At 42.7% G+C, this 25,842-nt stretch overlaps 1 protein-coding gene across 1 annotated transcript in view; it reads left to right on the forward strand.

The window, feature by feature from the left end:
* Positions 1-19,910, forward strand: part of LOC142183002 (collagen alpha-1(XIII) chain-like) — a 72,257-nt gene extending 52,347 nt beyond the window's left edge. The window contains exons 3-4 of the mRNA XM_075257852.1: positions 10,989-11,033; positions 19,792-19,910. Of these exons, the coding sequence (XP_075113953.1) occupies positions 10,989-11,033; positions 19,792-19,811 (65 nt within the window). The 3' untranslated portion in view covers positions 19,812-19,910. The remainder of the gene's footprint in view (positions 1-10,988; positions 11,034-19,791) is intronic.
* Positions 19,911-25,842: the final 5,932 nt, after the last annotated feature.

Below are 25,842 nucleotides of genomic sequence, written 5' to 3' on the forward strand. Positions count from 1 at the left end.
GCACATCCATGATGTGAATCTCCCGTTCCACCACATCCCAAAGATGCTCTATTGGATTGAGATCTGGTGACTGTGGAGGCCATTGGAGTACAGTGAACTCATTGTCATGTTCAAGAAACCAGTCTGAGATGATTCCAGCTTTATGACATGGCGCATTATCCTGCTGAAAGTAGCCATCAGATGTTGGGTACATTGTGGTCATAAAGGGATGGACATGGTCAGCAACAATACTCAGGTAGGCTTTGGCGTTGCAACGATGCTCAATTGGTACCAAGGAGCCCAAAGAGTGCCAAGAAAATATTCCCCACACCATGACACCACCACCACCAGCCTGAACCATTGATACAAGGCAAGATGGATCCATGCTTTCATGTTGTTGACGCCAAATTCTGACCCTACCATCCGAATGTCGCAGCAGAAATCGAGACTCATCAGACCAGGCAACGTTTTTCCAATCTTCAATTGTCCAATTTCGATGAGCTTGTGCAAATTGTAGCCTCAGTTTCCTGTTCTTAGCTGAAAGGAGTGGCACCCGGTGTGGTCTTCTGCTGCTGTAGCCCATCTGCCTCAAAGTTCGACGTACTGTGCGTTCAGAGATGCTCTTCTGGCTACCTTGGTTGTAACGGGTGGCTATTTGAGTCACTGTTGCCTTTCTATCAGCTCGAACCAGTCTGGCCATTCTCCTCTGACCTCTGGCATCAACAACGCATTTCCGCCCACAGAACTGCCGCTCACTGGATGTTTTTTCTTTTTCAGACCATTCTCTGTAAACCCTAGAGATGGTTGTGCGTGAAAATCCCAGTAGATCAGCAGTTTCTGAAATACTCAGACCAGCCCTTCTGGCACCAACAACCATGCCACGTTCAAAGGCACTCAAATCACCTTTCTTCCCCATACTGATGCTCGGTTTGAACTGCAGGAGATTGTCTTGACCATGTCTACATGCCTAAATGCACTGAGTTGCCGCCATGTGATTGGCTGATTAGAAATTAAGTGTTAACGAGCAGTTGGACAGGTGTACCTAATAAAGTGGCCGGTGAGTGTATAACAGCCAAAGGGAGCATTCACACAATGTAACGCGGCGCTGATTCTGGCACGATAACTCGCGTAAAAATCAGCGCTGCAAAACAGAATCCCGTTGACGTCAATGAGTTCCGTTTAGCGCACGAAACTCATTGAAATCAATGGGTTAAACGGAACCCATTGACGTTGATGGGATTCTGTTTTGCAGCGCTGATTCTTACGCAAGTTCTCGTGCCAGAATCAGCGCCGCATTACATCATGTGAATGCCCCTAAATGCAGGCGCTGAACTGTATATGAGTCAGAACATTTGGTAAGCCTTTCCCAAAGCTTTATCCTATTCTAAATGACCCCACTAGATCTGTAATGCTGGCAGCATCAATGCTTGCAAATGAATGAACGTCGAAGGATTATGTGTAGGGTAAACTTCAATCCCACTGTCATAAAGTCTGCAACATTTCCTTATATCCAAGGATTACATAGGAAATAATCATCTATTCTAAACATGTAAGTAATCCGTTCTGACAATATAAACAGATGATTAGGGAGGATATATAATCTTATCTGTATCTATGTCATAAAATGGATCCATTAGATCATAACCACTAATTTCCTCCGCAGACAAGTAAAATAAACCATCGTCTTTTACATCAAAAGAGCCTTGGTTGAGTGATGCCTGGCGGTATGGTATGTTAGTAGCCTGTAGTGCATGCAGAGCTGGACAAGTGGGTGAGATTCTCCTGGAAATCATTTGTATGGCATAAAGGGATTAGCGTTGCTCTCTTAGCTTTTGATATTTGATTGTCAGCCTGTGACCTCTGTTGAACTGATGTCCGCCTCTACAAGAAGATTTCATTAGTGCACCTATCTTCCAGGCAGCATAACAAATAGTGCAGGGACGGAAAAGTACAGATGCCCTTGAAAAACAAACTTAACAGATGGGAAATTGGCCGGAAAAGTTACTTTTGTTTTTTTACAAAAAGCAGACGTCACGTTATATTTTATTTAAATATCAATGCAATATGTTAAAATAGTTCTTAGTCTTGGTCTTAGTTCCCAGAATACATGGAAAATACTTTACAAGAACCTGCTGCTAAATAGTGTGTATGTGTCCTTCTAATCTAATCTAATCTAATCTAACATATAAATGTGAAAGTTTGTGTTTGGATGTTTGTTCCCTAATCACGCCTAAACGACCGAACAGATTTGTGTGAATTTTTGTATATACTTACCTTGGGTCCTGGAATGAAACATAGGCTACTTTGTAGAGCCCTACCCCACCGGACTTTGGGAGGGGATGCCGTGGTAGGAGGGGGGGTAGTGGGGTACGTGAGAGGGGGGTTGGTGCGGAGGCACCCATAGTATGCTCGTTGCTGATAGGTTCATTAGTCTGCTAATGTGAATGAACTGACCAATATCCTACTCTATTGTATAAGCTATTCCAAAGTTATAGTCCCTGCACCCACTCTATCCCCTTCCCTTCATACTGAAAGATCTAGGACTTCAATTCCACTCTGATTTAGCCAAACCTTCCCCTATCCCAATTGTGCTGGCCCAGCCAATGAGGGGCAAGGATTCTGCACCAAAAGAAGTAATATTATTGTATATATGTCACCTCTACTTGCCTATTGGTAATGCTCCAGATTGTCCCAGTGTTTATGACTATTTGATACAAATTGAAATTCACTGGAATAAGAGTTTACTAAATATGGTTAAAACTTTTCCTTTCCCCTCTTTCCTTGGAAGTCTGGTAATGCCCGGCTTACTCATCCCTTTGTTTATTTCTCTTCACCTTTCCCATGCATGTCTCTGATACCTAAGACCTCAAGGAATTAGTAAGAATCAAATAGCATGTACAGATGCCCTACTCATCTCTGAGCTTTCTTCTCAGCATGTTCTGAGGTTGAAGGTCACTAGACTTCTTATTTGCTTTGTCTGAACAGGAGGTACCTTGTGAAGGTGATGATTTCTTAAGTCGTGAATCTTCTTGGGAAGCTATTGATATTCTACTGAATTTTTTTGCTTCTGCTAATTTGGTCATTATACAATAACTGACATTACACTATCTGTATTCTCTTACAGCCTTCTGATCATATCAAATTCCCTTAAAAAACATTGCTATGAACTATCCTGTCTGGCGCTATTCTCTGTATCACTGCTGATGTATAATAACTTGTAGTCATATGCATCGGCTTATGTATTTCTTTTCATCATCCAATTCAATGCAACTAATACTCCATTGCGATCCAAGGATCTCTCTGCTTTGCCACTAACAATGAGCTGATCACAAAGTGTCCGCAGAGATTTGCTTCAATAGTTACATTTCAGTGAATTCTCCATTTCTCTGCACTGCCTCCACAGGCAAAAATTAGTACTACACCTTTATGTCTTTTCTACAGGACAGGGAGATGGTATCACTGCTCTTCACTTTAACCAATAGAAGAGGACTCCTTAATATATGAACATTTATTTCCTAAACTGGACAGCCCCTTTAAGATCCATTAGCATGTGTATACATGTCTTACCACTTCCTTCCGCAGGTCATGCTCCTCTAATTCTATTGCAGTTGGAATTTTTTTTTTTAGCCTTGCCATTCCTGAGAAATCATTTCTGCTATTTTGGGAACAATTCTGCTCTCTATTGTCAAGTGGGCGGTCCTAGCCGGTCTGCTCTAGCTCAGGAACACCTACCTGACATTAGAGAGCCTAATTAGTATATTGGAAACTGAAACTAATATCACCAATTGTGCTGTACTAGAGGCAGCAGAAGTTTAGCTGTGTCTATGTGTCCCTGCTACCTCTTGTGTCACCCCCTCTACCTCATAGATTGTAAGCTCTTACGAGCAGGGCCCTCAGTCCCATTGTGTGAAATGACTTTCTTTGTAATGTATCTTGCTGTCTGTATTTGAACCCTACAAATTGTACAGTGCGGCGGAATATGTTGATGCTACATAAATAAAATTTATTATTATTATAATATTGTCTATGGAAGGCTACAACGTCATGGGGGCTGTGATAGGTCCCCTTAATTAGGACCCCATAAAAGTATTCTAAATCCAGAATATCTGCATTTACACTTACATGAGCAATTGAGATCTCAATATACTCACAGCATATTGTACATACAGTACAACCTTAGAGCCCGTTCAGATTGGGCTACTTGTCCCTTTGGGTAGAGTGGACTTTCTTGACACCTCAAGTTTATCAAGTACAAACTACAAACTGGAACCAAGTAGACCAAATTGGTACCCCACCAATTGGGATGGGGGACCATAAAATGAGGCACCGTGCTTACTCTGATTTGGAAAATTATACAAAACTTTATTGGAGACCCATTGGTGTGTGATAGTGTGTCTCCAATAAAGTTTTGCATGATTTTCAAAGAGCGCAGTGCCTCATTTTACAGTCCCTGCCCCAATTGGTGTGGTACCAATTTGGTCTACTTGGTTCCAGTATCTTTTCATCCCTTCTTGGGATGTTGAAGGCTTCTCCCGCTTTCCCTATGCCTGACGTTCTTTGAAGAGGACGTCCATATACAGGGGGATTTCCAATGGTAGTCTCCCCTGAATCTACTCAATGCTCAGTGCTCCTGTTGTTTGTTTGCCACAAACTACAAAGGGAAATCAATCTCAAGGTCTATAGTTATGGAATAAGAAGAAAAACCTTGGGATCCTCCCATTCCAGGATGGGAAGTTGTGATGCTACGGTAGATGTGAAACCAATTTGTTATATACAGATTAGAGATGAGCGAGTAGTATTTGATCGAGTAGGTATTTGATAGAATACTATGGTATTCGAAATACTCGTACTCGATCGAGTACCACTCGCTATTCGAATGGAAAAGTTCGATGCAGAACCAGCATTGATTGGCCGAATGCTATACAGTCGGCCAATCAACGCTGGTTCTTCTCCTACCTTTAGAAGTCTTCTCCGTGCAGCTTCCCTGCGGAGTCTTCCGGCTCTTCATTCACTCTGCCAGGCATTGGGCCTGGACAGAGTCGACTACGCATGCCCGCTTGTAGTGCGGACTGTTCGCTCATCTCTAATACAGATGCGTCCTTCTTTATCTTTCGTCTTGGCTCAACACATTCCAAAACAGGTTAATACCCACTCTTTAAAACAATATGTGATTTTCTGGTACTCTATTGGGGGCGTGAGTTTGGCTACCATGGTGTGATAATGTATTAAATTTTTAATGTTAGAAATTGGAGTCCTTATGACACTTGCAGAAGGACTGGGATGTTTGGTGTTAAGACTTAGACAACGAAAAAGACTTTGGGCAAGTTTAGACGTAGTTTTTTGGTCAGTATTTTGAGGCCGTATCCACTTCAAAATACTCACCAAAAAGATGGCTCCCATTGAAATCAATGGGAGCTGCGCAGGTCTTTTTTCCGCCAGCCGTTTCTTCCAGGTCCCGGAAAAAAAAAGCGAGATGCTCATTCTTCAGGCTGAGTCACCTTGCAATTTGGCCTGAAGATATACCCTCCTCTAGACTAGTCCCATTCATTGGGCCTAATCAGGAGCAGAGTGCGTGACTAGATGCCAGTGCAGTGCAGCGGCCTTCAGTCACGGCTACCCGGTTTTTGGATCAGAACCTGGCTCCAATCCGACCTTCACCTCAGGTTCCGATCCAAATAACCTCGTGTGAACTTACCCTTTATTTTCTATTTCTCTCTCTAGTCCAGTTATTCTCTCTGCAAACAGAAGTCCTTTATGATTCCTGAACATATGAGATTTGCTACAAGAGAGTAACACTATCAATGCTAATCCCCAGATCTATACCTAGAAAATACACAGCTGCATAAATAAACATAACTGCAATAAAGCAAGTCACACCAAAGCCGTACACAAGAGCTTTATTTATCCAGCCCATAGAAAACGAGTTGTTTCATGGAGGCAAACTGTATAAAATGTTGCTGTGACCTCTGTGCGGAACTGCTTTAGAGAAGTGAAGTGTTTTATACTCTTTTACATCTGTGCCTTCGTTCATTTTCCATGTAATGGAAACAGTGAGGAGGAGACGGTGTGTTTGCTCCTTGGCAGGAGTTTTTAACAAGAGATCACATCTTCGAGGGTAAAATAATATATTTGCTTCAAACTCCTCTGCAATTTTTAATGGATTTTAAATCACCTCTGTGTTTAACCCATTCACTTTGCATTGTATAGGGGTTTACACTTTATGACTTTTGCGTTGGGTATGGTCACAATTCCATGCAGTGTTCAAGGAACACATATATATATATATATATATATATATATATATATATATATATATATATATACATATAGATAGATAGATAGATAGATAGATAGATAGATAGATAGATAGATAGATAGATGTTACTCCTATGTCACAATCATAGGAGTAACTTATGGGCCCCAATACTAAATCTGTAACAGGGACAACCGCATATTCCTATGTTAGTAATGGGGTCTTCTCATGTGGCAGGGGGTCTTATGATCTCCCTCCAATACCAGTGCCCAGGTGCATCTACTCCATATAACTATACACTCGCTTAAAGCCATTTATAAACAACATTTCATAAATGAATAGTACAGGTAAAAATAAGAAACTTTGTAATATATCTTATTAAAGAGATGGTTTTTCTTCTTCACTTTTCAGGCAGAGTAACTTTCTACATATTGGTCTATGAAGTGGGGAAGTGGGATAGAAAGAACACTTTAAGTGATTGCTTGCTATGCTGTTACTCTGTACACTTGTAACACCGCTATGTTTGTAGATAAGAGGCTACCAGTGCACAGAATGTGGCAATATATCAATTAACTAGCCAGCAGGAAAATGCTACTCCACTCCTCCCTTCTCCATAGTGTATTCTATATATGAGGCTGAATATGGAGATGATTATAGTGTAAACCAACTGTCAGATTGAAGATAAGGAGTAGGAGAAGTTGACAAGTTTTATGCTTTCCAGTCTCATAGTATGCAGAAAACACATGCTACATAGTGTACCCTTTGTGCAGTCAGTGGTAGATATACTCTGTGCAGCAGTAGAAAAAAAATCTAAAAATGTCACAAAATACAGTATGATGCAGTCAGTTCATTGTCCCTGCCTAGAAAGAGATTTGTACTTCCTTTATAATGACAATACAATACTAACTAGGGTTGGGCCGATCTTGAGATTTCAGGATCGTTTTTAAAATCTGATTTTCAATCATTTTCCAACTGATCGCGAAATTTGCTCGATCGCCAATCGGGATCCGATCTTTCCCGATCCCAATCGTTATGTTTATGGTGTGGGGTTGAGCCGATCTTGAAATTTCAGGATTGTTTCTAAAATCTGATTTTCGATCATTTTCCAGCCGATTCCGATCGTGAAATTTGTTTGATCACCCATCGGGATCTGATCTTAGTACTAACATATGTTCGGATGTAAGGAAAAACATGGCAGGCAAAGGGTCATTTGCTCAACATGCATGAACTCATGAAAGCTACAGTATTAGCCAACTCAAATTTCTATTCTATTCTTTGTTTTGGGGGTTTGTTCGATTTTTTGTTTTTTCTCTGGTGACTTCTATTTTGTTTTCATTGTTTGAACATTGTATCCATGGCCTCTGGATATTACCAGTACTTGCCATCCATCACATTTATTACTACACAGTGACTTGAGACATTCTCCTGTCTGCATCACTATATATCTCTGAAGTGACGGCTGTGATTGAGTGTTTTTCTTATAGTTCAATAAGGATTTTCCCTTACAGAACATGGCAATGATGTGACTTCTTCTCGCAGACCAGGCCCCCATTCAGCGAGGCTTCTCTAGTTGACTGCACTTCCAGAGTCATGTTATGTTCTTCTTGGGTTAGCGTGGTTACAAGTGGCGGGTATTTTATGATGTGCTGCTAGAAGTGCCACCTACTACAGACAGCAGCTGGGAATTCCTATGGAGCCGCCAGATTGCATAAGAGCCGGTCTTGCATCAGGACTGTTTACAAATGTGACAGCAATGTACGAGTCCTATATAGATGTATCTGATTCATTCTCTCTGTTCATTCTTATATATTAAGCAGACAGATCAATCCACCTGCCGTGTAATCTCACATAAAGCTATGTACAGGCGAAAAGCAAAATGGGCAGAATACCCCTGGGATGCTAGTAAAGGGTTAAGATGGCTATTTTTTTTTTTAAATGTAGATTGTGAGCCCCACATAGAGCTCACAATGTACATTTTTCCCTATCAGTATGTCTTTTTTGGAATATGGGATGGAAATCCATGCAAACACGGGGAGAACATACAAACTCCTTGCAGATGGTTTTATGCCCTTGGTGGGATTTGAACACCGGGACCCAGCGCTGCAAGGCTGCAGTGCTAACCACTGAGCCACCGTGTGGCCCCTAAGATGGCTATTTAAACAAGAACTTACGTTACAGTAAAAGCAGAATAGATACGGTAGTTGGTGTGTGGTCATCGATGGCGCGTACTGTATCATAGAAGGAGGGTGCTTGTGTTGTGTCTAGGTTGGGGCGCTCTGGGTATGTCGCTTTTCTGATTATGGGCACTTGTCATCCCTCTCCGGAGCACACAGTAATGCCTACTACTATATTTTCCAGATATGTTGATACTTTGCTTTGTTAGTGATTAATGTTTCTCAGCACAGTTTGGTTTACAGAAAAATAAAGCGGTCAATGGGTTGTCGACCTTACTTAACACTGAAATAACCATTGCTCAGACCTCCATCAAAGACCCCTAGAAAGGGCCACAGCAGACTCTACCTGCTCAGGAGGCTGAGGGCCTTCGGAGTCCGGGGGCACTTCTTAGGGCCTTCTTCAACTCTGTGGTTGCCTCAGCCATCTTTTTCGGTGTGGCCTGCTGGGGGAGCAGTATATCAACCAGGGACTGAAATAGACTTGACAGGCTGATCAGAAGGGCCAGCTCTGTCCTGGGGAGCCCCCTGGACTCAGTACAGGTGGTGGGTGACAGAAGGATACTGTCTGTGGTGACCTCCATGCGGGAGAACAAATCCCACCGCATGTATGGGACCCTGATGGGACTTGGCAGCACTGTAAGTGACCGTCTGCTTCACCCCAAGTGTGAGAAGGAGCGCTATCGCAGGTCCTTCCTTCCAAACGCGACCAGGCTGTATAATCTACATCAGACCAAGCGAAGATCACTCCGCACAGAGAACTAATGATTATGACGATGACCATGAGGTCTTCCTCTTTCTCTTCCGTTTTTTCCTTAGCTGCTATGGACTCCTAGTATATCTTCTCTTCTCAGCTTATGTGTGTCTACGTCTGTAATATATTACTGTGTATTATCCTGTATCTGTATTACTATGCTGCTGTAACATGCTGAAATTTCTCCAATGTGGGACTATTAAAGAATTATCTTATCTTATCTTAGTCTCACCACTTGCTGGAAATGGGAGATTCATCATGCCTTATATGCCAATTTCTCGCATACAAGGAATTGAAAAGTTGCAGATTTTTGGGTTCTTTTACATGACTTTTCCTCCATTGTCATCACTTTTGTGAAAGGGGGCACAGTAAGGGGTGAGATATGCGTCAGGGCTGTCAGATATGCCAGATTTATGATGCCTGAACTTTACACCAGCTACAAGCTGGTGTGGATTTTGATGTAGGTACATAGTCTGGCGAAGGGTGTATTTGATTCATTAAATAGCATGTGCTAGATCTCCCTCAATATTGTAGCTCTAGAAAGAAAAAGTCTTAGGCTAAGTCCCCACATAATGAGCAACAGCCAAAAAGCGCTGCGAGAAACGCGTTGTAGTTTTTCCCCCAGCACTTTTCACAGAAAGCCTGCAGAGTTTTCAAATATGGAAAATTTCAGGGTTTCTGTAAATATAATTGACATGATACAATTTACAAAAGTGCAACAGTTTTTAAAATCGCAGCATGTGGATATTTTTCTGCAATTAGCCAGAATCCCATCCACTTTTCAGGTACTATAAAACGTAATGCTTTTGCACAGTAGGGCTCTAGCCAAAAGAGGACCTTTCACCACCTCCAACAACCCCAACTCTTTACTGTCCCATTCATTCCAGTACATTTGGTATTTTTTCTCTAGTTCCTACCACTTCTGAACAATTTGTGCTGTCAGTTTCAGCAGATGATATATTAAGCTTTCTGTAGTTAAGTGGGCGCTCCTTGTCTTGACCAGATAGTCTCACTGCACACCTTAGGGATAGTTCACACTGGGATAAGTGCTGCGCATTTTGGTTCTGATTTTGACGCGGGAAGCCATGTCAGAATAGGACCAAAATGCGGCTTCCCACTCCGGAGTAGGCCCAAATGAATGGGTGGTGAGGGACCGCGAGGCAGACGCCAGGGCTGAATCAACCGCGGAATCCGCCTGAAGAATGGGCAGCTTGCTTCTTTTTTCTGTGAGCGGGAACATACCACTCACAGAAAAAAGGAAGCTAGCTGACTTCATAGACCTCTATTGTGAGGGGGTGGATTCTGGCGTGGATTCAGCGCCAAAATCTGCCCCCTCTTGCCCCGTGTGAACGAGCCCTTACAACAAAGAGCAGAATTGTGCGGAACCCAACTGAAATAGTTGCTGGTGAATGGTAGGGACTGTGTGCTGGAATTAGTAGAGCGGCACATATTGAAGGATGCAAAGAAATTATTACCTCTAATGGGGAATGTAAATCCATTCAATAATGGCAAGTCAATCATCAGTCCAGATAAACTCGAATATATTATTAATCTTCATTTATTTGTGAAGCAGATCAGTTTTATAGATCTTAATTCTATAGGAAATCTGCCATTTGCCTGCTAAGCTTGTCTGCTCTATTTATTGCATGTGAATAAATATGATGGAAATGTGCAATAATCATATCATCTACCATCTTCATATGAAAGCTCTTTGTTAGCTTGGCCCTAAAGATCGCTTTGACATCTATCACTTACCATCCGTCATCTCCATAAAATATTCCATAGTATTTCATCCTCCCACTCCCTAACTGGTTTAATTCTCTCAAACCAGGGCCTCCTGGAGCAAGGGGCAAGAGAGGACAAAATGGGGAGCCAGGTACTGTATATTTTGCTTATGGTTACTGGGATTCTATCATTTTTTTAAATTGTTTCTATTACCCATTTAATTATTATTAATATTATTAATATTATTATTATTTTATGTTCATTTTTATTGATTAAACATTAAATTTCCAATTGTGCAGCATACACATAAATGTACAGTCATACTAATATTGTCACATTACATATCTAAATTTTATATATATATATATATATATATATATATATATATATATATATATGACACTGCACATCATATTTGCAGACTATCCCATAGTACAATAACCTATGTAATGTAAACCTAGAAGTGCAGTAAGAGATAATAAAAAGGAATAAACTTAGCTGATATTATCAGTCTTCAGGATTTCCTGGATGTTCCTGGATGCAGAGAGCACAGGGTTTCATTTCCCCCTGATTTTTTTTTTTCCTAAAAATAATGGAGATGGTGGGACTTACCCAAAGAGAAAAAGCTTGACAAGTGCTAGTCTTCTACTGTAGACAGACAAGTGGGGGGGGGGGAGGCTCCTGCTGCAGATGGTTACTTTAAATGGAGTCTATCAGTAGGAAAAGTGGTATAAGACTAAGGGCGGGTTCACACCTGCTCCCGGTCTCCGCTTTGCAGGTTTCCTCTTCTGCCCAAGAAATTGGACAGGAGACAGAAACTGGCAGTCAGTTTTCAAACCTATTCACTTGAATGGGTTTGCAAAGTGCCCGCCAGTGAGCGTCTTCTGGTCTCCGCGGTGAAACCATTTTTTTTTAACCAGACACGAAGTCGGACATGCAGGACTGTGTGTCTGATTAAAAAAAAAACTTTTTTGCTGCGGAGACCAGAAGACGCTCACAGGCAGGCACTGACTGCCGGGTTTCCGTCTCCTGTCCAGTTTCTCGGGCAGAAGACGGAAACCCACAAAGCGGAGACCGGGCGCTGGTGTGAACCCACCCTAGTGGATGGTGGAGAAACAGCACTACAAGGCAAAAATGCCTTTCTTATCCTGCATTGCAACTCATAAAAATATGTGTTGTATTCCTATGCGAATTAGCTGACAAGAGCATTAGGAGCTTAGATAACCAGCCTGGCAGGAGAGGACATATACCTAAAGACCATTCAATTAATACTGAATGCGGATCTGCTATGCAGAATAAGAAAGGTATCATTGGAAAATATAGAAGCCGCCTTACAAGGTTTTCATTTGGTCCCATTTCTTGACATTACACATTGTATACCAAATGTCATGCCTAAATCAGTGGAGATAAAATTCCAGTCAGATTTAACCCCTACCCTTCAAAAAATGGCCTAGTAAAATTTATACTACAAGGTGACCAAGAAATGGGAAAGTTGTATATCCTGTAGGTAGTCTTAATCTGAATATGTGCTTGTGAAGAGGACATTACATTGTACCCTCCACAGTAAGTAGGGGTCTATCGTGTCCTACTTAGGGTAAGTTCACACAGAGTTTTTTGGTCAGGGTTTTGAGGCTATATCCGCCTCAAAACCCTGACCAAAAAGACAGCTCCCATTGAAATCAATGGCAGCCTCTCAGGTCTTTTTTTCCGGGAGCCGTTTCTTCCGGCTCTCGGAAAAAAGAAGCGAGGTGCTCATTCTTCAGGCCGAGTCCCCTCACGATTCGGCCTGAAGACACTCCCTCCTCCGGACTAAGCTCATTCATTGGGCCTAATCCAGAGCTGAGTTCGCAGCTGGATACTGGTGCAGTGCTCCGACTTTCAGTCGCGGCTACCCGGTTTTTGGATCGGAACCTGAGGCGGCCTCAGGTTCCGATCCAAAAAACCCCGTTGGAACTTACCCTAACTCTGACAATGATCCTAATACTAGTAGCCTGAACCATTGCACTTGTTAATGAATACTTGTGAATAAGTATATAGACATACAATTCTAGAAATATCTTGAGTCGTGACTTTGTTTTTGTCATTTATCAGTTTCATCGTATTTATACATAAATCTCCCGTATTCGTGCCTTCATTTGACCCATGATGCTTTGCAGTAAGGCAATGACCTCAAACTTTTAGCGTAGGCGAGTTTTCTGTTCTCACCACAAAAGGTCTATTTTCCCCATTATTTCTAAGCAAGTAAGGGAGATTACCCGAAAAAAGTCTTCCTGGCCCCCTAAATCCTCATGGGGACGTTACACTGCGATACCTTGTTTGTGCAGTACTTAGCCGGTCTGAGTATAGTCTTACCCATCGGCCTGTGTACAGCCATAGAGCTGTCATTGTGCCATTACAATGGACTCATATGACACTAGTATGATATGTGCCGAATGCCAAAACACATGACTAGAGGTGAGAATGATGAGAAACAAAAGGTAAAAAGACTTGGTCTGGAGGAGACAAGGACATGTTCTTCTACGCCAGCTTGTCTAGAAGGGTTACAGTGTTTACCTTATGGCGCTCAATGTCATTGTGGTACCGAAGTGGTGCACAAGGTGCTGCTACTCCTAAAACCAGAAAATACTAATACCATGTTGAGGGATTATTGCCAAACTAGTATATCTACTCCAAGAGAAACAGATTGCCAGCTGTGGACAGCGCTATTTCGATCTGGTTGGATCCTTAAACATCACAATAATCCTGATGCCTGATGTTTAAGGGGCTGTCCTAGGGGCATTATTTTCCTAACTACGTCCTGGAAAACAGATTTGCATATTCTCCAGAATCCCCCAGTGGAGTAAAAATGGCTTGTAAGTCTCCTTACACCAGCAAAGGCACTCTCCTTAAGGAGTTCTCTTGGTTCAAGAACTTTACTTACTTGGTAAAGCCTCAGGCAATCACCCCCCCCCCCCATATAAAACAACATATGGGGATTGACCCCTATAAACACCACCTAGTCTCAGAGATCTCACAGCCTTACCCACTTCTGCTCCTTCCATATTGAGAGTAGACCAGATTCCTTCTCTGCTTGATTCACTCAATTTTACGATGGATCCAGACTCAGGTCAACTATTTACAAGCTGCTCTGGAACAGGCTGCCAACCAATAAAAACGCTGCCATTTCCTTCCGACTAGTGTGCCGTTGTGTCTGCTACACCAGAGGAGAGTCCTGTACCTGCCTATTACTCTGCACATGACTATCCTAGACTCGCATGGCTCCCAGCCACTTCTCACTGACAGCCAGTCTTTTTCTTAGGCCTAGTTCAAACGGACTATTGACCACATATTTTGGTTCTGATTTTGACGCACGAAGCGCGTCAGAATCAGGACCAAATTGCGCCTGCCACGGCTAGTCATGACTGTCGTGGCTTCTGACAGTCATGGCTTTCCGCTCCGGAGTAGGCCCAAATAAATGGGCCTAGTCCGGATGGATTGTTTTGACCTAGACGCACCACGGCGATTTCCGCTGCAGTGTCCGCCTCAAGAAAGGGCAGCTCGCTTCTTTTTTCCGCGAACGGGAACAAACTGCTAGTGGAGAAAAGAACGCTACCGGTCTACATAGACCTCTATTGTGAGGGGGCGGATTTTGAGGAGGATTTAGCGCCAAAATCTGCCCCCTCTTGCCCCATGTGAACTAGCGTTTAGGGATATATTCACAAGAAGTTTTTTGCAGATGTGGAATCCACCTCAAAATCTACCTGCAAAACCGCCTCCCATTCATTTCAATGGGAGTCTAGCAATTTTTTCACACTAGCAATTTTTTTCACAAGCCCTTTCTTCATGCGGATTCCGCAACCAAGTCAGCCATGGCGTCCGCTGCTCGAGACACCCTCCTGCTTAGGCCCATTCATTCGGGCCTAATCAGAAGCGGGATGCGCTGCATCAGCATCCCGTCGCAGCTAGCCGTGCAAAAATGCCACACAGCGGAAAAGGTTTCCGCCGTGTGAATTTACCCTTATCATGCTACCAACAGGTATCTAAGTTTGGCACCATCTCTTATATCATTTTGTGTTGAGTTATCTACATACCTCAGTTATAATAATTCTCACAAAATGACCCACAAAGTATAAAAACACTAATATGAGGCTGTCTATAGCATTAAATGAGTAATATAGGAGGAAGCTGAATAATTATTCCTGATAACCAAGATGTGATGAGAAAAAAAACCCCATCTCTCTATAGTGCAGATATCTCTCTGCTTTGAAGAGCTCTCATCTCCTTCCCCTCCCATAACCATAGACCTATATTGTTCAGAAGAAGACAATATGTGAAGAAACAGTCATTTTCTTTAATAAATTATATTTTCAAAATACATCTTGGCCCCCAAGATGGATTCATGTAAAAAAAAAAAAAAAAAAAAAAAAAATGCTGTAAATCCAATATGCTCACTCCTATTTAATATATGGGAATTTATGAATACCTGTTCACCAGAGTGAACCTAGCCTCTCAGCCTGGACAGGTGAGTAAATTATCAACAGATACCTACCGGAATAATCCAATAGGTTGTGGCCAATTACAAAAAGAATACGCCCGCCCGCCCCCCATGCCTGTTCATATATTGTAGTCTCCTACTGTTCGCACCTGTTTAAATGGAACCTTGGCAGAGGTGTTACTATGACCTCTGTGTGAACGTGGTTTTATTGCCTTGTGACTTGCTGTGTAGTGGAGCATGCTGTACTATTTTATGTAGAATATTTCCTTTATAATATGTGGAGCAGTGATCTTTACCTTGATCATCTGTATCCATCGCTTCTCATAAATATTGATAAAAGGGACATTGAGTTGCTAATATTATCGCTAGTACTTTGGCTGTTTACTTCTATGCTTTCTAGCATTCGGCTACATAATAGATGACCTGCTTATAAAGGTTTATGTTGGACTTGATACGTATAATAGTTTACATCCTCCCTATTAGAGGCCTCTTGGCAACCAATAGATGTTTATAGCTAAGATGTGTTATGTCACGGAGCGAAGGTATACGTCTTCCTCCGGAAGGTCTTTTGAATCAACACGGACGCAAGAGGTCGGGAGACAACAGCAATTTATTGTAATCCACAAAGTTAGTAGCCGGCGGCGGTCACATCAACCGTAATAACAATAAGTCCACAGAAGTCACAATCCAATGATAACTTTGGTTCCTTGGTCCTGTAACTAAATTCTGGCTCTCTGCAGAGCTGTGCACAGGCCGGCTAACACATACTAACTCCAGCTACAACTATATACTAAAACTGTTACACCTATATCTGTGGGTGGGAAGGGCTGAGTCACAGATCCTTCCCCCCTCACCTATACCAAGGAGAGCAGACTCCCTGTCTACTATGGACAATGCACCATCCAACATCTTCTTGGAGACACTGATCAGATTATCTCCACCCATTGTCCTCACTGGTCCTCACTAGTTAGAGGTATTTGCATACAATGTGCTAACACACTAGACCCGAATCAGCCAACTACACACTGATGTTTACAACAGGTTAGAGAATACATTCCACATGAAATATATATTACACATTGCCTATAGTATAGACTCTAACCATCCCGTGACATGTTATGTGACGATTTATAGCTGAAAGTCTAACAAAGCGAATACAAGCGAATACCGGCCATTGGTGATAGAAGGATTACAGCCAGATCAGACAACAGAATCTAACACAGTTATTATAGACCCCAACTCAATATCTTCTATCAGATGTTCCTCTTTATTCTCTGCCAGGTAAATGTTGGAAATAGAAACAAGAATATATGTCTTTATCGATACCCAGACAGGCACAAGAAATATCTGAATTATTAATAGCTCTCGATAGATCAGCCAGAATTTAAGTGTTAGGAAACTGATGCGACAATCATGGACAGTAAGTCCTGGGCAACCAGAATCCCCAAATACAGAGGCAAAAACAGACCTGAGTGTACAACGCTCTCCTAACCAGAGCAGAACCAGGCCCCAGAGGTCTTCGCCAGAGCTCCTGATGGTGGAGTTGGACTTGGTAAATTCTGGGATCCCGCAACTGCCCCGAGAGCGCCACACACTCAGCGCACCCCAAATAGCAGAGGACCCAGAAACAATAACCTCAGCAGATGAGGAGACGGATGAGCTGGTCAATAGGAGGTAGCAGAAGCACAACAGGAAGGTTGTACAGGCCAAGTCGGTACACAGGAGGTCTCGCGGGTTCCAGGATAGCCAATAACGAGGTCAATCTAGCCGGGTCGGTACACAGGAGGTCACGTGGTAGCAGGAGGGACAAGCAAATGCGTAGTCAGGAGAGCCGGGTGATACACAAGAGGTCATGGAGTAGCCAAGCAGAGGTCAAGCAGGAGTAGACAGGAAACAAGCCGAGGTCATCCACAGGGGGTCATACACAGGAACACAGAAGGGCAAACAGGAGATTCAGGGGGTCAGGATAGGAACAGAAGCGCAGGAGGAGCTGTCACCAGGTCATCTGAATAACCAGCAATGGGCCGGAGCTAGAATGAGGCCTAAATATCCTCTGGCCCACTGCTGACCCCAGAAGTAGGCCTTTGGGTCCATGGAGGAGAACGGAATCCCCGCAGACTATTGTGGAGGTTTCGACCCTCCTCCATAAGACCGGAAGTGCCGATGTGCGTTAACAGAGCAGGCCAGCAGCCTCCACGCGATGCAGTGGGGGCTCAGGACCAGAGTATTAAAATAAAGTCTGGACCAACTCACATACAATTCAGGTATAACTCACAAAAGTTTTCATGCTAGAGTTAGAATAAACTTGCCAGGCTGACCCTGGCCCACCTTGCTCCGCCCGAAAAGTGGTGGGTGAGATAGAGTTGCCCACGACAAAGATTACCTTTGTAGGAGGCCATTGTAGAGGAAATAAAGCATTACTGGAGTGGTTAATATCTCTATGCACATTGCAAGGCTTGTTACATGGTTAACCTTTGATTTACATGATGGATATCTCCAATGCTTGGGACCAGCAAATAAAGATTTCCTCCTACTGAAAGAGAGGTGATTTGCATATTTTCCCCATGGAGCATTGCCAATAAGACTTCATACACAGCTGGGTCTCCTTAATAAAAAACAGTATCCCCCAAAGCTGCATTACACGGTGGGATTACCAATGAAGGGCTCTCTGTTCTGGTTCGTAGATGGGGTTCTTGAACAGTAGACCGACCATATGGTGTCATTCTGGTGATGTCTTAACCGGGCATATGAGGAGAGGCTATCCTGATGGGCTGGCCACTTAAAACCAGATATTGACATACATCACTTTTTCTAATTTGTATTTAATTTAATTTTATTTATTTGCAGATTTTTTAATTCTATTTTTTTATGCCTGATTATGGGGGCTGCCATCTTGCCTGAGCTTCTCCTTTGAAATGAAATACTTTGTAGCATAGTCATGGCCATAGGCAGCTGGAGCTCGTTCATTAAGGTCTATGGGCGAGTTTTCTACACATGGTCTGTACAGGGAGTAGATAAGACGTGGCATCAGTAATGGGTGCTATGTGGTGTTATAATCAGAGGAGTTATCTTCTATCCTATCTGCCTTGTATGATGATGTAAATGAGATGACTGCTGCAAAGAAAACTCCTGCAGAATTTGCTAATTGTCAGACTATTATTAGGCTTAGTTCAGAATCAGTGGTGTAACTAGGAATGGCGGGGCCACGTGGCGAACTTTTGACATGGGGCCCCCCTCAACTGACAGCAATGCCGAAGACCTCGACCGACTCCCTCCTCCGCATTCCTGCACGCTCTATTATGTCCCTTAGTGGCCCCTGCACACAGTATTATGTCCCTTAGTGGCCCCTGCACACAGTATTATACCCCATAGTGGCCCCTGCACACAGTATTATCCCCCATAGTGGCCCCTGCACACAGTATTATGTCCCTTAAAGGCCCCTGCACACAGTATTATGTCCCTTAGTGCAAAGACCCCCGAGTATAATGATTGTGTTTGTGGGGCCCGCGGTGTCACTTACCGATCCCGGCCCCTGCCAGGATCGGTAAGTAAATAGGGCCCGTAACGGCCTATTAAACGGCCTATTAAAGAAAAAAAAAAAAAACGCAGCAGTAGCGGCTGTCGTCGGACCCCTAATGTCCCAGGCCCTGTGGCAGCCGCTATCACTGCTACCACCACTGTGCAGAATATAATATTTTGGCACTGAAAGGTAAAAAATAAATAAATTAAAAAATTCTTTAAAATTCTAACCTAAAACTTTGTTAAAAAAAAAAAATAGATCATTTTCTGATGACATTATTTCTTTGCAGACTTTATAATATATTGCAAGTATTGATTTCAGGGACTGTTGTTGGCTTCTATACAGTTAAGGAGGACCTTTCATGGTCCGGGGCACAGTCAGAAGGGCGTTCCTGACAGTCAGCCAGGTACGTCCTTCTTCAAAGCAGTGCCTATCGCGCTGTACAGTGTGAACAGGGAGGAACGCCCCCTCCCTCTGCTCACAGTGCTCGTCCATAGACGAGTATTATCAGGAGGGGAGGGGGCGTTCCTCCCCGCTCACACTGTATAGTGCGATAGGCGCTGCTGTGGAGAAGGACGTACCTGACAGACTGTCAGGAACGCCCTTCTGACTGTAAAGCGCTACGGTACCGGCACCGATAGCTCTTTACCCAGGGCACAGATCGGGAAAGCCATCAGTGTGCTGAATTCAGTGCACTGTCAGCTTTCCAGCAGTATATAGAACTGCCTGCGCCCTATTTGAAAGGTCCTCTTTAATGTTGTTGATTTAGTCGAGCTGCTGTATACGTTGGTTATGTATATATATATATATATATATATATATATATATATATATATATATATATATGTTACCATGATTGTCTAATTCTCTATCTATATTGTCACACAGTAATTTAATTTCTCTCTTCTCTTTCAGGACCACCTGTAAGTAACTGACATATCGCCTTGTCACTCCGTGCTGTGTTCCTGCTGGTAACATGTTTATAAGGGTTGGGGGTGGCGGAACTCCAATAATATCCAGATAATGAACATGCCAATCATTGTACATAAACTACAACGCAGCGAAAATGCGCAAACCTGGGAAGTTCTGATATATATATGAACAGTTACACATCATGTCTGACAGGTCTAGAAGAAGTGAGACATGAACAAATGCAGTAACACCAATTATTATTATTATTATTATTATTATTATTATTATTATTATTATTCTTTAGTTAGAAGTTTAGTTACAATTTATGTTTTTCAGTTCATGTACAGAAATCCGGTTCCATGATTTTTACATGACATTGACTATTTTATTTGTTGGAAATGTGATGAATTGTGGACGCGCTTGTATTGCCGAGAAATGTATCACACCAGTAGCCAATCGTAAAGTACCATACGCAAAGTCAAATCTGGTTACAAGCAATACCTACAGGATCCAGCCGCTACAAAACTCAAATACAATGCCCATTTTCAGTTGTCTGTCCACTAGGGTTGAGCCGATCTTGAGATTTCAGGATCGATTTTAAAATCCGATTTCCAATCATTTTCCAGCCGATCCCGATCATCAAATTTGCTCGCTCGCCGATCTTTCCCAATCCCGATTGCTGAACCCCAGTAATGAAATATTTATGAATAGGGTTGAGCTGATTTTGAGATTTCAGTATCGATTTTAAAATCCGATTTCCGATCATTTTCCAGCTGATCCTGATCGCGATCGTGAAATTTGCTCAATTGCTGATCGGGATCCGATCTTTCCAGATCGCTCAACTCTACTGCCCATGTTCAAGCATATGTATTATTCAGCGTCTGATGGACAGTATAATTTTACATCTTAATATCCACTCTCATAATGCAGATACAGCACTTACTATTTGACTCAAATTTGTATGGATCTGGTCTGTGCAAGTAATATTAATCATAAAAAGATGCACATTTACAATACATACATTGGAACCGTGTTGCAAAGATATTCTTGAGCACTTTTCCCTGACACATGGGAGTAACTACCGGGGTAGCAGTGGTAGCAGCTGCCACTGGGCCGGGTACTTTAGGTTCTTTCTTTTTTTTTCAGTGGGCCATTGCCTGCCAGAGTAATGCCTATTTACTTACTGATCCTTGGTCCTCCTCATGGCCACCGGCACTTCCTGTTCTGTGGAAGCCGCTATGAGCAGGAGCCAGGATCCAGTAAGTAAGGCCACGGGCCCGCGAACGCCACAAACACTGTCATTCTACTCGGGAGGGGGTGGTCTTTTCAGACACCTGAGTATAATGACTGAAGGCCCAGGGAGGTTAACATAAAAAAAAACACTGTTACCTTAGACTTTGGGCTTACTTGTGTGACGTCCCAGACGCCAGAGGCTCCGCCATTCCTAGTTACGCCACTGCCCAGACAAATGATACACGTTAACGAGTCACAGACTGTATACTTACATACACTTGTAGCAATGATATAGCTGTTTACCTCCCCACTTAGATCCAACAGATCCTCCACTTTTACCTAGGAGAAAATATCTTCCTTCCTGGAGTGATTCTGCTGGATGATGGAAGTGTCAGCCTTGTTCATAATGTACATACTAGATACAATGTAGGAGTCGTGGCATCCACCAATATTCAATAATGCTCTACATTTCAGTATAACAGCCCCCATGGGGTCATGTAAGGTTTTACCATCCTGGGCCAACTATGAGGTTGGTCACCTAGGTATATCACACATTAGGTAGTTATCCCCTTGACATCATGTACATGCATACATACTCAATATACGGAGGTGGCATGTGCTCTACATGGTGACGGTGGGGATTGGCTCTGGCTTTGAGTTATCTCCCATTGAATGAAAGAATTGGGCATGTTGAAATCCAACTGCCTCATCATGGTAGGAGGGACCCAAACACATTATGACACCATGGCCATTCTTCATAACATCCATAGTTAAAGATACCAGTGTGGTCATATGTTGCCTTTGAAGAATATATTCCAGGAGAGATTGTAGCATAAGCGGCCCCACTTTTAGTGATCCCTGCAATTAGGGGGATAGGGTTGAGCCGATCTTCAGATTTCAGGATCGTTTTTAAAACCCGATTTTTGATCATTTTCCAGCCGATCGCGATTGTGAAATTGGCTTGATCGCCGATCGAGATCCGATCTTTCACGATCGCTCAACCCCATTAATGGTATATACATGAATAGGGTTGAGCCAATCTTGAGATTTCAGGATCGTTTTTAAAACCCAATTTTCGATCATTTTCCTGCCGATCGCGATCATGAAATTTGCTCAATGGCGATCAGTATCCGATATTTCCCGATCGCTCAACCCTATAGGGGGATTTATCTACACACTTCCATCCTGAACACAAAAATCCAATTTTCAATGAATTATGTATTATGGATAAGGTTTATTACTGTACAATCTCTCTCTAATCTCTTTTAGAGCTTTGTAGCTATGTTTGGCCATATCTAACCCATCTTCTTTTATTCCAGGGCCCTATTGGACGACCTGGTATTCCGGTAAGTATTCTTTCTGTCTTCTGTGTCCTTTCCATCCATTTAGTGCTGACTAGGCATAAAGTAGTTCATCTATTTTTATTTTTGTGCTCCTTTGCCGATTATAGTAAATGGGCTGCAATGTATTACATAACATATACAATGGGATTATAATTTCATTATGTGCCATTTGTAATAACAGTAGGATGTAGCTAACAGTCAGGACGTTTTTAATTTCTTATATTAAGCCTGATGTAAAATCATGGTATTTTCTGAAAAAAAAGTGTGTATAGGACCCTAATAACAATTTTGGAGATGTTTGGTTCTTTTTGCTTATTTCATTATTCCCAGACATTACTTATTGATGTAGAGCTCTTAGGGCTAGTTCACACGGGCACAGAGGGGGCGGATTATGGTGCCTTACAGTGGTGGTCTATGGAGACCGCTAGCATTCTTTTTTCTACTAGCGACATGTTGCTGCTAGCAGGAAAAAAGAAGCAAGCTGCCCTTTCTTCAGGAGGATTCTGCGGCTCGTTCAGCCGCGGCATCCACCTCGTGGCAGCAACCTCCGGAGTCATCCCATTCATTTGAGCTTACCTCGGAGGGGGAAGCCGCGATTGTCGGATTGTCCCCGCATCACTCTCGGTGCCAAAATTTGCCCTTCCACTTCCCGTGTGAACGGGGCTTTAGAGTATCCTCTGCCCGGCCTCCTGATCATGGCCTGGAATGTTCTGCCAAATAATCTGCAAAAAGTAGCAAGTGAGCAGGGTGGGTGTAAGGCCTGGTTCATATCTGCATTCGGTATTGCATTTGGGGAGTCGACTTGGGGACACCCCGAACAGAATAACGAACACATTGACAAGTGGTGAACAATGAAAGCACACGGACCCCATAGACTATAATGTAGTCTGTGTGTTTTTCCGCACGGTCTCTGCACCAGTCATGTGGAGAGGAAAGTAAAAATGTTAGAAATATCCCTCCAAATAAGTTGATCCCCTTTTTCCTAATATTATCATCCAGAGTAATCCTCTATAAGTTGCAAGAGAATCCATCGGCAAGTGTTTAGTTTCCCTGCAGCTCCTCCTCAGGCAAAGTGAAGTATTACATGGTGGACATAGACATGATGTATCTTCCAGTTAGGGAGAAGATCTTAGTAGGCAACTCATGGACGTTTCTAAGACTGAACCTTGAATGTCCAGTTTTCGGATGATCTTCATACACTTCCCACTGTATAGACGTTGGTTTCACCTGAAATCTTTATTTTAGTTGAAATCATGAGCATAAACAGAATGACTAGTCTAAAAATATAATATGACAAACATATGTGTATGAATACATGTCAAATATATCTGCATATGTTTTCTATAAACTTCATGCAGTTTAGGCCAACAGAAATTATAGTGCGTTTTAATCATACACTATTAGGCATCGAGAACATGCCTGTGGGCTGGAAAATTGTGTAGACAAATGGCCAGGCATAGGATTATTTTTCCTCTTTAAAATACTGTATTTCCTACCTAGCAATTTACCCTGAAAGCATCTAGCGGTAAAAAAAGGAAAAGTAAGACCAATTTATTTCACAGACTCAACAAACTTCATCCTTATATTGCTCGCCAGTCTGTTATTCTAGAACTGCAAACAGGTTGTCTTGCATTTTTGTAGCTTATATAGCGCCAACAACAGATGTCACCACGTACAACCATCTAATTTCCCTAATTTTATGCACGTGTTTGCATAGTACGGATAGCTGTGGGCAACAGAATACGTAAAGATTCTTTTTAATAATAAAAAAAAATTAAATGAATAAACTCTTTGAAATCCATCAATTGTGCCCCGTGGCCTCTAGGCAGCTGCCTGTTTAGCCTGCCCTGGTCCATGGTTATTACAAATCCATCATGTGAGGTCATCCTGAAAATGAAATCACTTGAAAATTTATTCTTTTAAGATCTTCTACCACTTAGCCTGGCCATACGCATTAGGTTATTGTCAAACACCTGTTTGGCCTGCAGATATCTCTGCTGACCTTCATACACATGCGCTTTCCATTGAACCGAAAGGAATAAGGGAATAAGCGGGTACCTTGGTGGTATCTTAGCTCCATAAAATTCCCCTGCCTGACCCTTCTCTTTCCATGATTGTCCCTGTCGGTAGAGTCAGGATGTCCCCATACATGTCAGCTCGGCCATTTAGCAGGTTTAACGGACATTAATATATTGTGTATGGGCAGTTTTAGATTTCTGTAGTTTCTATTCATTCAACTGTAGAGCGACCTAACATGGTTGACAATCTCCAAGAGAAACAGTTTTTAGGCTGAAGACCCCACGTTGCAGAAACACAGCTTTTTTTGTTGTAGATTTTGTTGCAGTTTTTTGAGCTAAAGTCAGGAGTGGATTGAGCAGATTGTAGAAGTATAAGAACTTCAACATATCCCCCATTCCTTTTGAAGCCATACCTAGGTTTGACTCCAAAAAAAGCAGCAAAATCTGCAACAAAAGAAGCTGCATATCCGCATAGTTGGGCCTCAGCCTTAGTGAGATTTGCGGCCCAAACTAGCCCAAACTCTTGGTCATACAGCATTCAAGACATTTTCAAGAATTCCTTGTGCAACATCTGCAAGGAGTTTGTATGTTCTCCCCGTGTTTGCGTGGATTTCCTCCCATTCTACAAAGACACACTGATAGGAAAAAAAATATATGTACATTGTGATCTCTATTAGAGATGAGCGAGTAGTATTCGATCGAGTAGGTATTCAATCGAATATTACGGTATTTGAAATACTCGTACTCGATGGAGTACCACTCGCTATTCGAATGGAAAAGTTTGATTCAGAACCAGCATTGATTGGCCGAATGCTATACAGTCGGCCAATCAACGCTGGTTCTTCTCCTACCTTTAGAAGTCTTCTCCGTGCAGCTTCCCTGTGGCGTCTTCCGGCTCTGAATTCACTCTGACAGGCATCGGGCCTGGGCAGAGCCGACTGTGCATGCCCGCTTGTAGTGCGGGCATGCGCAGTCGGCTCTGCCCCAGCACGATGCCTGACAGAGTGAATTCAGAGCCGGAAGACGCAGCGGGGATGCTGCACGGAGAAGACTTCTCGGAGGATCCAGCCTGACCCTCACTCGTGGAATTGGTAAGTGTAATTTGATCGAATGTTGCCTACCCCTGAAACAAGCATTTTCCCCCCATAGAGTATAATAGGATTCGATATTCGATTCGAGTAGTCGAATATTGAGGGGCTACTCAAAACGAATATCGAATCTCAAACATTTTACTGTTCGCTCATCTCTAATCTCTATATGAGGCTCACAATATACATTTAAAAAAAAAAAGAATTCTTGCCTTAACCCCTTCCCACCGTGGACATTGTTCGAGTTTTGGTTTTAGTTTTTGATTCCCAACCCACCCACCCCTCCTTCCAAACGCCGGGCACCGATTGCAGACATTAGCACTGGGTGTCTGCTGTATAAAACAGCAGATACCCGGCACCCATGCCGTTGCC

The sequence above is a fragment of the Leptodactylus fuscus genome, chromosome 10 (genome assembly GCF_031893055.1).
Source record: "Leptodactylus fuscus isolate aLepFus1 chromosome 10, aLepFus1.hap2, whole genome shotgun sequence".
Classification (NCBI taxonomy): domain Eukaryota; kingdom Metazoa; phylum Chordata; class Amphibia; order Anura; family Leptodactylidae; genus Leptodactylus; species Leptodactylus fuscus.